This window comes from Neomonachus schauinslandi, chromosome 11 (assembly GCF_002201575.2).
Source record: "Neomonachus schauinslandi chromosome 11, ASM220157v2, whole genome shotgun sequence".
NCBI classification, from domain to species: domain Eukaryota; kingdom Metazoa; phylum Chordata; class Mammalia; order Carnivora; family Phocidae; genus Neomonachus; species Neomonachus schauinslandi.
In genome coordinates this window covers 91,112,225-91,127,245 of record NC_058413.1, presented here as the reverse complement: position 1 = coordinate 91,127,245, position 15,021 = coordinate 91,112,225, and the positions used below count along the sequence as shown (strand labels likewise).

The following is a 15,021-nucleotide window of genomic DNA, read 5'->3' as shown; positions in this document are numbered from 1 at the left end:
CTCATATTTCATGTTTACTAAAATAAAAATAAAATGAATTAGAAAGTATACTAGAAATGGGGCACCAGGGTAAAAGTCAGTTAAGCAATCAGACTCTTGGTTTCAGCTCAGGTCATAATCTAATGTGAGATCAAGCCCAATGTTGGGCTCTGCACTCTGCCCCTCCTCCCACTCATGCACACATGTGCTCTCTCTCTAAAATAAATCTTTTTTTTTTTTTTAAAGAAAATATACTAAAAAAGAGTAGTTGACTTGAAATTAGGCAGCTAATAGCTTATTCTAGAATTCTTCATGAAAAGCTGCGTGACTTTAAGTATTCAGTAACCTCAATATATATTGACAATCTATTATGTGTGACTTTGAATGTAGAGAAGTAAATATGAAATGTCTGTTAAAATAAACTTAATGTATAGGGTTTACATCTGCAAAGTGGAGTAAAATTGATAGTTGTTATGGAATCTGCTGTAATTGTGAAACACTGGCATTTGAAGGAGTCATATTCCTGCCCACAGTAGAACTGAAAGAAAAGAGTAAACAGACATTATGTGAATCATGCTTCCAATAGAACCTTAGAGATGGCAGTTAAGAAACCCCACAATGCACAAGGTCACACTGGTGTTATTTTATTGATCATTTGCAGAATCATTCACCTTTATCCAGGAGAAAAAAAGTCCATTAATTACAATAAAAAAGATGAATTTATTCCTTGATGTTATTCTTAAATAGGAAAAATGAGAGAAAGGAATTAAAGTTGCAAAAATGATGTTGAAAGGAAGCAGACCAACCCTAAAAAAAATTAGAACCAAATAGAGAGAAGACTCAAATTTCCTTTACCACAGTGAGAAAGTAATAGGATAAGGAGACTACCACTAAAAATATTGTAAATAAACACATGGAATCGCCCTGCCCCATGACTATCTGCACAGAAACACTGACTGTGATCAAAACTTTCTCCTAATGAGGGTTTTACTCAGAGCAATTTTAACATCTTTGTTCCTCAAGCTATAAATGAAAGGGTTCATCACGGGAACCACATTGGTATAAAAGACAGAAGAGATTTTTTCCTCATCCATACCCCCAACAGAAGATGGTTTAAGATACACAAATGCACCTGATCCAAAGAAGAAAGAAACAGCAACTATGTGGGAACTGCAGGTGCTGAAGGCTTTGGACCTGCCCTCGGTGGAGCTGATGCTCAGGATGCTGGAGAGGATGAAACCATAAGAGACAAAGATGGTGACACTGGGTACAATCACACTGATGCCCGCCACAATGAAAACCACCAGCTCATTGACATAAGTGCTGGTGCAGGAGAGCTGGAGCAGAGGGAGAATATCACAAAAATAATGGTTGATGGTGTTTGCATCACAGAAGGTCAGTCTCAGCATGCATCCTGTGTGGGCCATCGCACCTGAAAATGCCATCAAATATGAACCAAGCATAAGGCTGGAACACACTTTAGGGGACATGACAACATTATACAAAAGTGGGTTACAGATGGCCACATAGCGATCATAGGCCATTGATGTCAGCACATAAGCTTCAGAAATGCCAAAAAAACAAAAAAAGTAAAGCTGGATCATGCACCCCCTGTAGGAGATAATATTCTTCTTTGATGTGAAGTTAATCAGCATTTTGGGTGTAAACACAGAAGAATAACAGAGGTCTATGAAGGACAAATTGAAGAGGAAAAAGTACATGGGGGTGTGGAGGCGTGAATTCAGCCCAATTAGAGTTATCAGGCCCAAATTTCCCAACACAGTGAACACATACATGACTAGAAACAGGCAGAACAGGGGGAGCTGGAGGTCTGATAGGTCTGTTAGCCCCATCAGAATGAATTCAGTCACAAAAGAAGCATTTCCAGGAGTCATTCTTCTCCAGTGGGATCTGTGGACACAGGAGAAATGGGTTGCATTACAGAAAAACTCAGCTCTTCCTGTAATATCCCATCTTATAAGGGAGCGTGTACACTAGGAATGTCTGAGACTAGCCAACCTGGACACATAGAATCTGCCTTTTCCATTGGCATGAGACTACGTGACAGGACTTTCCCTTACTAGAGTCTTAATGAAGTAAATATAGCAAAGGGCATCACGAACTTAGCCTGTGGAGGAAAGGCCAGTGCTGCCACATGCAAATGTGACTGCTGGAAAACCAAGGGTAAGTAAGAAGAAGCATGGCCCAGGACAGAATCATCCTTCTCTGATTGCACAATTTCTTCATTCACTTGAACCTTCTCACCAGCAAAATTGGAGGCAGAGATCCTAATAACCTAAAGCTAGCCTCTAATGAACCAGATTAGACTTGGTGGGTTGGGAACCATGAATGTTATTCCTAATCCAACACTAAGGAACCAGAGTCTAGGGAAGGTTGAGTTACTGCCACATGTCGTAGAGAAAAAGCCATAAATCTAGAAGATTGAGAGTTCCACCCATGGAGAGGGAACTACTGAGATACTGCATCCACTGTACCCCCTGATCTCCAAACATTCTCTTATCCCCCTGAAGCATATTCTCCTGCCAGTTTCATTTGAGTCTCAGGACTACATAAATGGGAAAGAAAGGGGCTTATCTTAGATTTTTGGACCTCCATCTCAAAACAAGGACACTGATATAAACAGAATTCAGACACTCACCCTCCTTAGGCCAAAAAACGTCGGTGCTTCCTTATCCTTGGTATTTACCCCTGTGGTCTTGGAAAGGCAATTTCAGGCTCTAAACTTTGGTTCCTTTAATTCTAAAAGGATTTAGCCCAGACTTAATTTCAAATATGCTCTTCAAATATTTCTGGACTATAAATCATAACTTCTGATTATAACTGAGTCTCAAGTGGCAGAGAAAAATAGTCTTTATTATTATCACATTTGCTACTTGATAAAAGACACAGAAGACTGAATGTGAGTTGAATGATAAAGTGCACTTGATTATAAAAACAGGGTAGAAGTTTGCTCAGGCTCTTCCCCAAGGAATAGATTCTATGCGTAAAAGAGAAATAGGGGATTGATTGTGTTTACACTCAGAACCACAATCTCTATTTAGTTCCTTAGGGACTCAAAATCTAATCAAGTTTACACTTCACTCTAAGGATTGTACATCCTCCAAGGTAGAAGCAAAAATAAACTCCTATCTTCCTATCATCTTCATCTCTTACGGAAAATCTATTGCATAGGTTCTTTCTCTCTTTCTTCCCATATCTTAAATGAAAATTTTCCATAGATTCTGCCTACAGGCTTCTTTATTTCTTTACCTGAAATATTTCAAATATTGCAGTAATTCAATTCAATTGTTGTTTCTCCTGGGTTAACTCCAAAAGGATAATGCCTTTCTCGCTTTTAAAGTTATTTTTTATTTTTTATTTTTTTAATTCCAGTATAATTGAGGTACAGTTTTATTAGTTTCAGGTATAGTGATTCAACAATTCTATACATTACTCAGTGTTCATCACAATAAGTGTACTCTTAATCACCTTCATTTATTTCACCAATCCTCCCATCCACCTCCCCTCTGGTAACCATCAGTTTGTTCTCTAGCTAAGAGTCTGATTTTTTTATTTCACCTCTTTTTTTCTCAATTTGTTTTATTTTGTTTCTTAAATTCCACATATGAGTGAATCATATGGTATTTGTCTGTCTGACTGATTTATTCCACTTAGCATTATACCCTGTAGATACAACCGTGTTGTTGTATATGGCAAGATTTCATCCTTTTTTATGACTAATATTCCATTGTATATACATACCATTTCTTTCATCTATCAATGGACACTTGGGTTGCTTTCATATTTTAGCTATTATAAATAACAGGGGTTCATATAACTTTTCAAATTAGTGTTTTTGTATTCTTTGGGTAAATATCCAGTAGTGGAATTACTGGATTATAAGGTAATTCTATTTTTAACTTTTTGAGGGACCTCCATACTGTTTTCAACAGTGACTGCACTAGTTTGCATTCCCACCAACAGTGCATGAGAGTTCCCCTTTCTCCACAAACTCACCAACACCTGGTGTTTCCTGTGTTGTTGATTTTAGCCATTCTGACAGGTGTGAGGTGATATTCCTCACTTCACATGAGTGAATGATAAGTGATGTTGAGGAACTTATGTGTCTGTTGGCCATCTATATTGTCTTCATTTGGAGAAATGTCTGCTCATGTCTTCTGCCCATTTTTAAATTGGATTTTTTTGTGTGTGTTGAATTATATAAGTTCTTTATATGTTTTGGATACTTACTCTTTTTTTTGGATACTTACCCCTTTTTGGATATATCATTTATAAATATCTTCTTCCATTCAGTGGGTTGTCTTTTTGTTTGTTGACTGTTTCCTTTGCTGTGCAGAAGCTTTTTATTTTGATGTAGTCCCAATAGTTTATTTTTCCTTTTGTTTCCCTTGCCTCAAGAAACATACCTAGAAAGATGTTTTTATGGCCAATGTCAGAGAAATTATTCCTTGTGCTCTCTTTTAGGATTTTTATGGTTTCAGGCCTCATATTTAGGTCTCTAATCCATTTTGAGTGCATTTTTGTGTACGGTATAAGAAGGTTTCTTTCTCTTTTTTTCTTTTCTTTTCTTTTTTTTCTGTAGCTGTCCAGTTTTCTCAACCCCATTTGTTAAAGAGACTGTGTTTTTCCATTGCATATTCTTGCATCCTTTGTCATAGATTAATTGATCATATAATTGTAAATCTATTTCTGGGGTCTCTATTCTGTTCTATTGATCTATGTTTCTATTTTTATGCTAGTACCATATTGTTTTGATTACTATAGATTTATAGTATAACCTGAAATCTAGAATTGTGATACCTCCAGCTTTGTTTTTCTTTTTCAAGACTGTTTTGGATACTTGAGGTCTTTGTGGTTCCATACAAATTTTAGGATTATTTGTTCTAGTTCTGTGGAAAATGCTGTTGATATTTTGATAGGGATTACATTAAATCTGCAGATTGCTTTCAGTAGTATGGACATTTTAACAATATTTGTTCTCCCAATCCATGAGCACGGAATGTCTTGTAACTGTTTTTGTCATCTTCAATCTCTTCCATTAATGTTTTATAGTGAAAGAACAGGTCTTTCACCTCCTTTGTTGTTTATTCTTAAGTATTTTATTATTTTTGGTGTAATCATAAATGGGATTGGTTTGTTTAACTTCTCTTTCTGCTACTTTATTATTAGTGTATAGAAATTAAATGGATTTTGCATGTTGATTTTGTATCCTGCAACCATACTGAATTCATTTATCAGTTCTAATAGTTTTTTGGTGGAATCTTTAGGGTTTTCTATATGTAATATCATGTCATCTACAAATAGTGAAAGTTTTACTTCTTCCTTACCAATCTGGATGCTCTGTATTCCTTTTTCTTGTTGGATTGCCATTGCTAGGACTTCCAGTACTATGTAGAATAAAAGTGATGAGAGTAGACATCTTTGTCTTGTTCCTGATTTTAGAGGAAAAGCTCTCAGTTTTTCACCATCATGTATAATGTTAGCTGATGTTAGCTGTTACTTTATTCAGAGTGTTTATCATGAATGGATGCTGTACTTTGTCAAATGCTTTTTCTGCATATTGAAATGAGGATACAGTTTTTTTTTTTTTTTATTAACCTTGTTTCAAACTTTATTCCCAGGCTTCTTCAGCTTAACTAGCTGCAAAGAATGAATTGTGTATAAGCCAAAACTGAAAAGAGCTGCAGTGTCCAAGGGGCTTGGGCTTAAAAATATTAGAGATCTAGATTTTATCAGATCCACGAACAAAGTTTTAAAAAGCAGTCATAATATAAAATAGCAGCTCCCAGTAACTTCTTCAAGTTTTATGTTCTTCAGAAGTTGACTCAATTCAGTTTGCTTCATTCTTGGAAGCTTCATCAAAATTCTCCACAAGATCTGGAACTTCATCATCATCATCCTCTCCGGTAGCAAGTGGTGCTTTTCCATCCACAGATTGTTTGGACAGAGCTTCAGCCAGTCTTCTTAAACTAGTCAGACTGTCTGCACCAAGTTGGTTTAAGATACTGGGTAGCATTTCTGTCAGCTGCTTTGTCTCAGCATGGCCTGTAATGGTGAAAGTGTTCGCTGCCAGTGATGCCTGAACTTTGGGGTTGTTAAAGTGGATCACTGTTCCTTGGTTTGTGAACATATTCACTTCTTCAATACCAGAGATATTGTTTACCCCTAACTTCTTTAAGGAGAACTGAAGTTTTTTATCATCTGCTGTAGCCGTTCTATGAACCACCTTCTTCTTTCGGCGAGCAGTTCCTTTCCCACCAATGCGCACTTGTGCTTGCAGTTTGGCGAGTTTCTCCTGGTTCATGATAGTTTCTTTCATCTTGTTGGAGCGGAAATGGGACCGCGCGGGGGAATAGGGTTGGCGCTCAGGGGGTCTCGGGCGGACCAGCTGAGATTAGGAGCACACACGCGGGGACGCAAGATGGCAGCTAGAGCGAGGATACAGTTTTTATCCTATCTCTTGTTGATGTGATGCATCATGTTGGTTGTTTTGTGAATATTTAACCACCTTGCATCCTAGGAATAAATCCCACTTGATTGTGGTGATTTTTTTTAACGTACTGTTGGATTCATTTTGCTAATATTTTGTTGAGGATTTCTGCATCTATGTTCATCAGATACTGACCTGTAGTTCTCTTTTTTTTTTTTTGTAGTGTCTTTACCTGGCTTAGATATCAGTGTAATGCTGGCCTTGTAGAATGGATTTGGAAGTGTTTCTTCTTCTATCTTTTGGAAGAGTTTGAGGAAGAATAGGTATTAACTCTTCTTTAAATGTCTGGTAGAATCTGCCTGTGAAGCCATCTGGTCCTGGACTTTTGTTTGTTGGGAGTTTTTTGATCATCGATTCTATTTCATTGCTGGTAATCAGTCTGTTCAAATTTTCGATTTCTTCCTGCTTCAGTTTTAGGAGGTTATATGCTTCTAGGAATTTTTTCCATTTCTTCTAGTTTTTCCAATTTTTTAGCATATAATTTTTCATAATATTCTCTTATATTCCTTTGTATTTCTGTGGTGTTGGTTGTTCTTTCTCCTCTTTTATTTCTGATTTTGTCCGACTCCTCTCTCTCTCTCTCTCTTCCTCTCTCTCTCTCTCTTAAATGAGTCTGGCTAAAGGTTTATCAATTTTGCTGATCTTTTCAAAGAATCAGCTCATGGTTTCATTTATCTGTTCTATTGTTTTTTAGTTTCTATTTCATTTATTTCTGCTGTAATCTTTATTACTTCTTTACTGGTTTGGGGTTTTGTTTGTTCTTCTTTTTCTAGCTCCTTTAGGTATGACATTTGGTTGTTTATTTGAGATTTTTCTTGCTTCTTGAGGTAGGCCTGTATTGCTATAAACTTCACTCTTAGAACAGCTTTTGCTGCAGCCCAAAGGTTTTGGACCATCGTGTTTTTGTTTTCATTTGTTTCCATTTATTTTATTTCCTCTTTGAGGTCTTGGTTGACTCATTCATTTTTTTAGCAGCATGTTATTTAACCTCCATATATTTGTGGTCTTTCCAGATTTTTTTCTTCTGGTTGATGATCAGTTTCATAGTGTTTTGGTCAGAAAAGATGCATGGCATGACTTCAGTCTTTTTTAATTTGTTGAGACTTGTTCTGTGGCCTAATGTATGATCTATTCTGGAGAATGTTCCATGTGCACTTGAAAAGAATATGTATTCCACTCTTTTCAGACAGAATGTTCTGAATATATCTGTTAGATCCATATGGTCCAATATGTCATTCAAAGCCACTGTTTCCTTATTGATTTTCTGTTTGGATGATCTATCCATTGACATAAGTGGGGGTGTTAAAGTCCCTTACTATTATCGTATCACTATTAATTATTTCCTTTATTTCTTTTTTTTTAAAAGATTTTATTTATTTGACAGAGAGAGAGACAGCAAGAGAGGGAACACAAGCAGAGGGAGTGGGAGAGGGAGAAGCAGGCTTCCCGCGGAGCAGGGAGCCCGATGTGGGACTCGATCCCAGGACCCCGGGATCATGACCTGAGCCGAAGGCAGACGCTTAACGACTGAGCCACCCAGGTGCCCCCCTTTATTTCTTAATAGCTGCTTTACGTATTTGGGTGCTCCCATGTTGGTTGCACAAATATTTACAATTGTTATACCTTCTTGTTGAATTGTTCCATTTATTATTACGTAGTGTCCCTCTTTGTCTCTTATTACAGTCTTGGTTTTAAAGTCTATTTTGTCTGATACAAGTATTGCTACCCTTGCTTTCTTTTCACTTCCATTTGCATAATAAATGCTTCTCTATCCCTTCACTTTCAATCTGTATGCATCTTTAGGTCTGAAGTGAGTCCCTTGTAGGCAGCATATAGACGGGTCTTACTTTTTTTCCATTCAGTCACCCTATGTCTTTTTTTTTTTTAGAGTTTTTTTTTATTATGTTATCTTAATCACCATACATTACATCATTAGTTTTTGATGTAGGGTTCCATGATTCATTGTTTGTGTATAACACACAGTGCTCCATCCAGTACATGCCCTCCTTAATACCCATCACCAGGCCAACCCATCCCCCTACCCCCTCCCCTCTAGAACCCTCAGTTTGTTTCTCAGAGTCTATAGTCTCTCATGGTTCATCTCCCCCTCTGATTCCCCTTCATTTTTCCCTTCCTGTTATCTTCTTTTTTTTTTTTTTTAATATATAATGTATTATTTGTTTCAGAGGTACAGGTCTGTGATTCAACAGTCTTACACAATTCACAGTGCTCACCATAGCACATACCCTCCCCAGTGTCTATCACCCAGCCACCCCATCCCTCCCACCCCCCACCACTCTAGCAACCCTCATTTTGTTTCCTGAGATTAAGAATTTCTCATATCAGTGAGATCATATGATACATGTCTTTCTCTGATTGACTTATTTCGCTCTGCATAATACCCTCCAGTTCCATCCATGTCATTGCAAATGGCAAGATTTCATTCCTTTTGATGGTTGCATCAGATGAATGGACCCTATGTCTTTTGATTGAAGCATTTAATCCATTTATATTAAAAGTAATTATTGACAGGTATGTACTTATTGCCATTTTATTACTTGTTTCATTTGTTTTATTTTATTACTTGTTTTATGGTTGTTTTGTAGTTCTTTTCTGTTCCCTTGCTCTCTTTTCTCATGGTTTGCTGGCTTTTTTTAGTGATATAGTTGGATTCCTTTCTCTTTATTTTTTGCATATCTATTATTGATTTTTGATTTGTGGTTACCATCAGGTTTGTATATAACATCTTATGCATATAGTAGTCTGTATTAAGTTAATGGATGCTTAAGTTTGAACCCATTCTAAAAGCACTAAGTTTTTTTTTATTATGTTATGTTAATCACCATACATTACATCATTAGTTTTTGATGTAGTGTTCCATGATTCATTGTTTGCGTATAACACCCAGTGCTCCATTCAGTATGTGCCCTCTTTAATACCCATCACCAGGCTAACGCATCCCCCCACCCCCAAAGCACTAAATTTTTACTCCTCTCCCCCACCATCTGTTTTAGGTAGATGGTGTCATGCTTGACCTACTTTTATCTTATTAATTCCTTCACTGATTTTTATAGATATATTTACTTTACTACTTTTGTGCTTCCCACTTTTCTTACTCCTGTTTATGGTCTTTCCTTTATAATCCATGAGTCCCCTTTAATATTTCTTGGAGGGCTGGTTTAGTGCTCATGAATTCCTTTAACTTTTGTTGTCTGAGAAACTCTTCATCTCTCTTTCTATTCTGAAAGATAGTCTTGCTGGATAGAGTATTCTTGACTGCAGGTTGTTTTCTTTCAGTATTTTAATACGTCATGAAATGCCCTTCTAGCCTTCAATGTTTCTGCTGAAAAATCAGCTAATATCCTTATAGGGTTTTCCTTGTATGTAACTGGTTTTGGCGGGTTTTTCTTGTTTTTGCTTTTGTTTTGTTTTGTTTTTCCTGCCTTTAAAATTCTCTCTTTATCATTACCTTTTTACCATTTTAATTACTATGTATCTTGGTGTGGACCACCTTGGGTTGATTTTTTGAGGGGTTCTGTGTGCCACTTGGATCTAGATTTGTTTCCTTCCCCAGATTCAGGAATTTTTCAGCTGTTATTATTCAAATAAATTTTTGCCCCCTTTTCTCTCTTTTCTCCTTCTGGAATCCCTAAAATACAAATGTTATTATGGTTGATGATGTTGCTGATTTCCCTTAATCTATTCTCATTTTTTTATTATCCTTTTTTCTTTCCCCTGTTCAGCTAGACTGCTTTCCATTATTCTGTCTTCCAGATCACTGATCCATTCTTCTGCTTTCTCTAGTCTATTTTTAATTTCAGTTGAGTTCTTCATCTCTGGTTCTTTTTTATGATTTGCTATTGTTTTATTGAGGGACTCACTGAGATCCTCCATTCTTTTCTCAAGTCTAATGAGTATTTTCATTATCATTATTTTAAATTCTTTATCAGGCTTATTACTTATCTCCACTTCATTTAGCTCTTTTGCTGAAATTTTGTCCTGTTCTTTCATTTGGGACAAATTCCTCTGTCTACTCATTTTGTCTAACTCTCTGTATCTGTTTCTATGTTTTGGGAAATTCAGCTATGTCTCCTGCTCTGGAAAGTAGTGACCTTATGAAGAAGAGGCCCTGTAATGCTCTGCAGTGCAATGTCCCCTGTTCACTAGAACTTGGCACTTCAGGAGTATCTCCTCTGCGTTTTTACCTGTTGTGTGTTAACCTGCTGTGTGTTACCTCCTCTGTGTTTTACTCTACTGTTGTGGCTCAGGCATGTTTGCCTTCAGTCCAGTTGTCTGCAATGGCTCTCCTTGCCAGTTGTGAGCAGGGTTTAGTCCTGTTGTTCATGGGCCAGTCTGGGGGCCACCTTGGGCTTGAGTTGGGTCAGATCCAGCCTTTGCCAGTGGTGCAGTTATATGGAACTGCAGGCACTTTCCTGGTGTTGTTCCCTGAGAAGCTTTCATTGGTAGGCACAGCTGCCATCAGATCACATAACTGCCCCCAGCCCACTGCTGGAGCCACCACTGAACTGGTGTGTGTGTTTATCTTCTCCTCTCACCAAGGCAGGAGTCATTTGGAGAGGTACTGTCCCATGTTAGGGCTATTTGCATACTTCCATGCTTATGGCACTGATTTGGATGGACTCCTGCCAAGAGTGTGTTGGACAGGGTGGCTTCACAAGAGACTGCAGGGGCAGGGCAGATTGGAACATATATTTTTCTATTATGTTTTGTGAATTAAACAGCAATTACTGATCAAGAATTTTTAATAATTATAGCCATAAATTTTTTTACAATCACCATACCAAACATTACTGAATATGAAGGTAACACAGTTTGAAATCATTTTTTAAACCATTCAAAAGTTTACAACTAAAATCATTCAAATAATGAAAGAGCTTTTTTCTTTCATAGAGAAATTTAATGTTAAAGCAATTTAGAGCCAATTGTATGTTTTCATTTCAAATGCTTCAAAATAACAAAGAAGCCCTAATTTTCAGAAGGCTTGTACATTCCTAGAGCAATCACACTAGCTTAAATGGTACTAACAGGATACATCAGCTGGAAATCATCAGAAGTATCTGAAATGGGGGAACACCTTGGGCATGTTCCTTGAGCAAATTCAGGATTCCCTGCCTGGCCTTCCACTACCACAAACAACAGCACCTATAGGTGCTCCTGGGCACCTAAAACAAAATTCCTTCAGCAGCTCCATGGGCCTCTTGCCCACAGTGGGTACTGTCTTCCCCTATATGTAGCTGCTTTAGCTGGCAACCAGATGGTAGAGCACCTCTTTGGCTGGGCTTTTAAAATGGAGCAGTGACTACCATTTTGTCTCATTCTTACTGCTTGCCAAAGCCATAGAAGGGCAATCACATCAGACTTCTTTTATTCTTGATCTCCCAGAAACCCCTTTATAGGCTACAACATGCCAGAGCAATCACACTGAAACTCCAACTGTTCAAGGACAAATATGATTGTCCTAACTACCTTAACCTTAACCATTTGCTATACTGTCTACTATACAGTGTTTAGATAGTTCTGTCCCAACTTGTATCATGAAGGAGAAAGAATGAGAACTTTTGTTTTAAAAAATTTAAAAACTTGGGGCGCCTGGGTGGCTCAGTCATTAAGCATCTGCCTTCGGCTTGGGTCATGCTCCCAGGGTCCTGGGATCGAGCTCTGCATCAGGCTCCTTGCTCAGTGGGAGACCTGCTTCTCCCTCTCCCACTTCCCCTGCTTGTGTTCTCTCTCTCTCTCTCCATCAAAATAAATAGATAAAATGTTTAAAAAAAAATTTAAAAACGTTTTCATTAGTAAGTCCACCTCAGAGCTAGGGCAAATCATGGACCTGAAAACATTTCAATTCCTTTAGGTGATGGAAAGAACCTGGTTGATGAACAGGCACCTTTACATGAGCACCAAAACAGTAAGTTTCTAAGATTTCTTACTTCATGTTTTTTTTGTTAGTTAAACCATGGGACCCTTTTAGGTTAATGTTAATCTAATTAAGGCAGATTATAATTAATATAACTAAGTTTTTATATATAACAAAGATTTGATATGCCTTTAGCATATGGGTTGAACATAAGTAAATAAAAATTTTCCAATTTAAATTGTTTATGGAGCAACTATGATAAAACAGGAGGATAATAAATAAGTATATGATAATATCCATATCTTTTAAAAAGTTACCAAATGAAATATATTCTGAAATTATTTTACACTGAATTGTCTTACTATATTAATTTTAAAGATATTAGGCTTTAAACAATTTTACTTACAAATATTATAATGTGCAAGAAGGGCTGGCTCCTTGGTACCCAGGCATGGTTGTGCAAGAGTATTCTGTTCTTTCTGCAAAGGATGCAAAGGTCTACAGATGCACAAGGGAAGGTTGGTAAAGTCATTTGTGTGACTTTAAAAAAGAAAAACATTTTGCTAAAAGATTGCTAAGCTAATCAGAAAGCCAATGTGGCTTCAAATAGACTTGCTGGCCTCTGAGGCCTGGGAAAGTTCTGGTCTTTCATCCCCCAAGACCAGTGGTCTGCAAATCTCAAGAAAATAAATTAGTTCTGTTACAGATCAAGGGACTTAATTCAGTAAGCAAGGAGTGTGTTAATTTGCTAACACTTAAGTTAACCCTTAAGACTGAATGGAGTGCTGTTATAATTGTACCAAATAAAACATTCAAATGACAATATTTGTTCTAAAACTCTAGCCTTTTAAAAGAATCTTATCTAGGGGCGCCTGGGTGGCTCAGTTGGTTAAGCGACTGCCTTCGGCTCAGGTCATGATCCTGGAGTCCCGGGATCGAGTCCCCCATCGGATTCCCTGCTCGGCGGGGGGTCTGCTTCTCCCTCTGATCCTCCCCCCTCTCATGCTCTCTCTCTGTCTCATTCTCTCTCTCAAATAAATAAATAAAATCTTTAAAAAAAAAAAAGAATCTTATCTAGCATACTATAAGACAGTATCTATAATACATTGCTTGATTCTATATCTTAATTTGAGTGTTATAAAAATTTTTCTCATAAGTAGGTGAGAAGTAGTGATTAAAACAAGATTGCATTGTGAAAATAAATAAATAAATAAATATTATAAAAGGAGGTTTTAATTAAAAAGTTAAATCAATTAGATTTGCCAGGTCAAAACAAGAATTTCAACCTGTGAAATAAGACTGTTGACTTCACAGAACTGAGCCAATCTATTTGCTGACTCCTCCTCCACCAGGAAGTGCTACTGCTTACATATAGTAGTACTCAGACCACAAGTTATGTACTATGCCTGTGATTCACATTTTAGTTTTTCATTAAGTACCAAGGATTTACTGACATGAGTTTTATATCTTATTCTATGTCTTTATTAAAGCATGTAAACTTCTAAAAACTGTGCTTTGGAATCAAATTCAAACCAAATAGTTTTAAGCTAGCTATTTAACCAGGTACTTTAATGGATATAGACAAAACAAGGACAGAAGCAGATATGAGGCATTCATATTCTGCTTGAGGAATAAAAGTTTCTTCAAAAAATTATGACAGTGAGATAGGCATTTTACTAAATATAATTACCTGATTATCTGTTCTTGTGGCAGTAACTTTAATCAGATTTAAGTAAAGTTCTTAAATGACATAATTATTTAATAAGGCTGTTCTTACAAACTAATATTGTAGAACTTTTCAAAACTCATGATATCTTTGTAAACATAAAAATGACAGGGATAATCTACTACATCCCCTAACTAGGGTATATCCTCTGAGATACATCTTCCCATAAAATCATTAGAAGTAGTGATGGATGATAGACAGTTTATACTCCGTGTAACACAGAGAATAAGAAAATTTTGTAGAGCTCTGTTTACCATTGTATTAATTATAAAGAACTCTTTTTCATTGCTTCTTTCCAACTGATAGCATAATATCTAACAGGCTTGTTAAAGTATACATAATTCTGAAAAGTGTGGCATTCCCCAAACTCCTCAGCCTCACTATTCCAGGAAATGATCACACACACACAAAAAAAGGTAGTGAGGAAACATCTCTTTGTAACTCACCCTGTTTACCCCCACTTTAAAATCAAACTTCTCCAGGGACAGGTGCATTTTCCTAGTTGGGCATGGCAGGCTTCTTGGACAGGCATCTTGGCTGAGGACATTATTCCCATGGAATTCCCACTTTCAAACTCGTTCTGGAAAAACTCTCCAGAAGTTCTCTTATTCCTTCACAATTCTCCTTTCATCTCTTCCATTTCTTTGTGAGATGAACATGGATTAAAACATTGGGCTCATCAAAAGGAATGAGATCTTGCCATTTGCAATGACGTGGTTGGAACTGGAGAGTGTTATGCTGAGCGAAATAAGTCAATCAGAGAAAGACATGTATCATATGACCTCACTGATATGAGGAATTCTTAATCTCAGGAAACAAACTGAGGGTTGCTGGAGTGGGGGGTGGGGTGGCTGGGTGATAGACATTGGGGAGGGTATGTGCTATGGTGAGAGCTGTGAATTGTGCAAGACTGTTGAATCACAGATCTGT

The 15,021-nt window shown here is 37.1% G+C and overlaps 2 protein-coding genes across 3 annotated transcripts; both read right to left on the bottom strand.

Annotated features, from left to right (window-relative positions):
- Nucleotides 1-941: 941 nt before the first annotated feature.
- LOC110586170 (olfactory receptor 8B3-like) lies at nucleotides 942-1,880 on the bottom strand. Its single transcript, XM_021696347.1, has one exon. The coding sequence runs from the start codon at nucleotides 1,872-1,874 to the stop codon at nucleotides 942-944; it is 933 nt and encodes a 310-aa protein (XP_021552022.1). The 5' UTR covers nucleotides 1,875-1,880.
- A 3,715-nt stretch (nucleotides 1,881-5,595) lies between these two features.
- On the bottom strand, nucleotides 5,596-6,428 carry LOC110586194 (transcription factor BTF3-like). Of its 2 annotated transcripts, XM_044919436.1 has the most exons (2): nucleotides 5,935-6,428; nucleotides 5,831-5,877 (listed from the first exon to the last, which is right to left on the bottom strand). In XM_044919436.1, the coding sequence occupies exons 1-2, from the start codon at nucleotides 6,317-6,319 to the stop codon at nucleotides 5,831-5,833; spliced, it is 432 nt and encodes a 143-aa protein (XP_044775371.1). In that variant the 5' UTR covers nucleotides 6,320-6,428. The 2 variants fall into 2 exon arrangements, with proteins under 2 accessions (XP_044775370.1, XP_044775371.1); XM_044919435.1 differs by having other exon boundaries at nucleotides 5,596-6,428.
- Between the last annotated feature and the right edge of the window lie 8,593 nt (nucleotides 6,429-15,021).

Bases quoted from the DNA above. Each gene is read 5' to 3' on its own strand.
- LOC110586194 (XM_044919435.1), bottom strand. From the start codon at position 6,319: ATGAAAGAAACTATCATGAACCAGGAGAAACTCGCCAAACTGCAAGCA.
- LOC110586170 (XM_021696347.1), bottom strand. From the start codon at position 1,874: ATGACTCCTGGAAATGCTTCTTTTGTGACTGAATTCATTCTGATGGGG.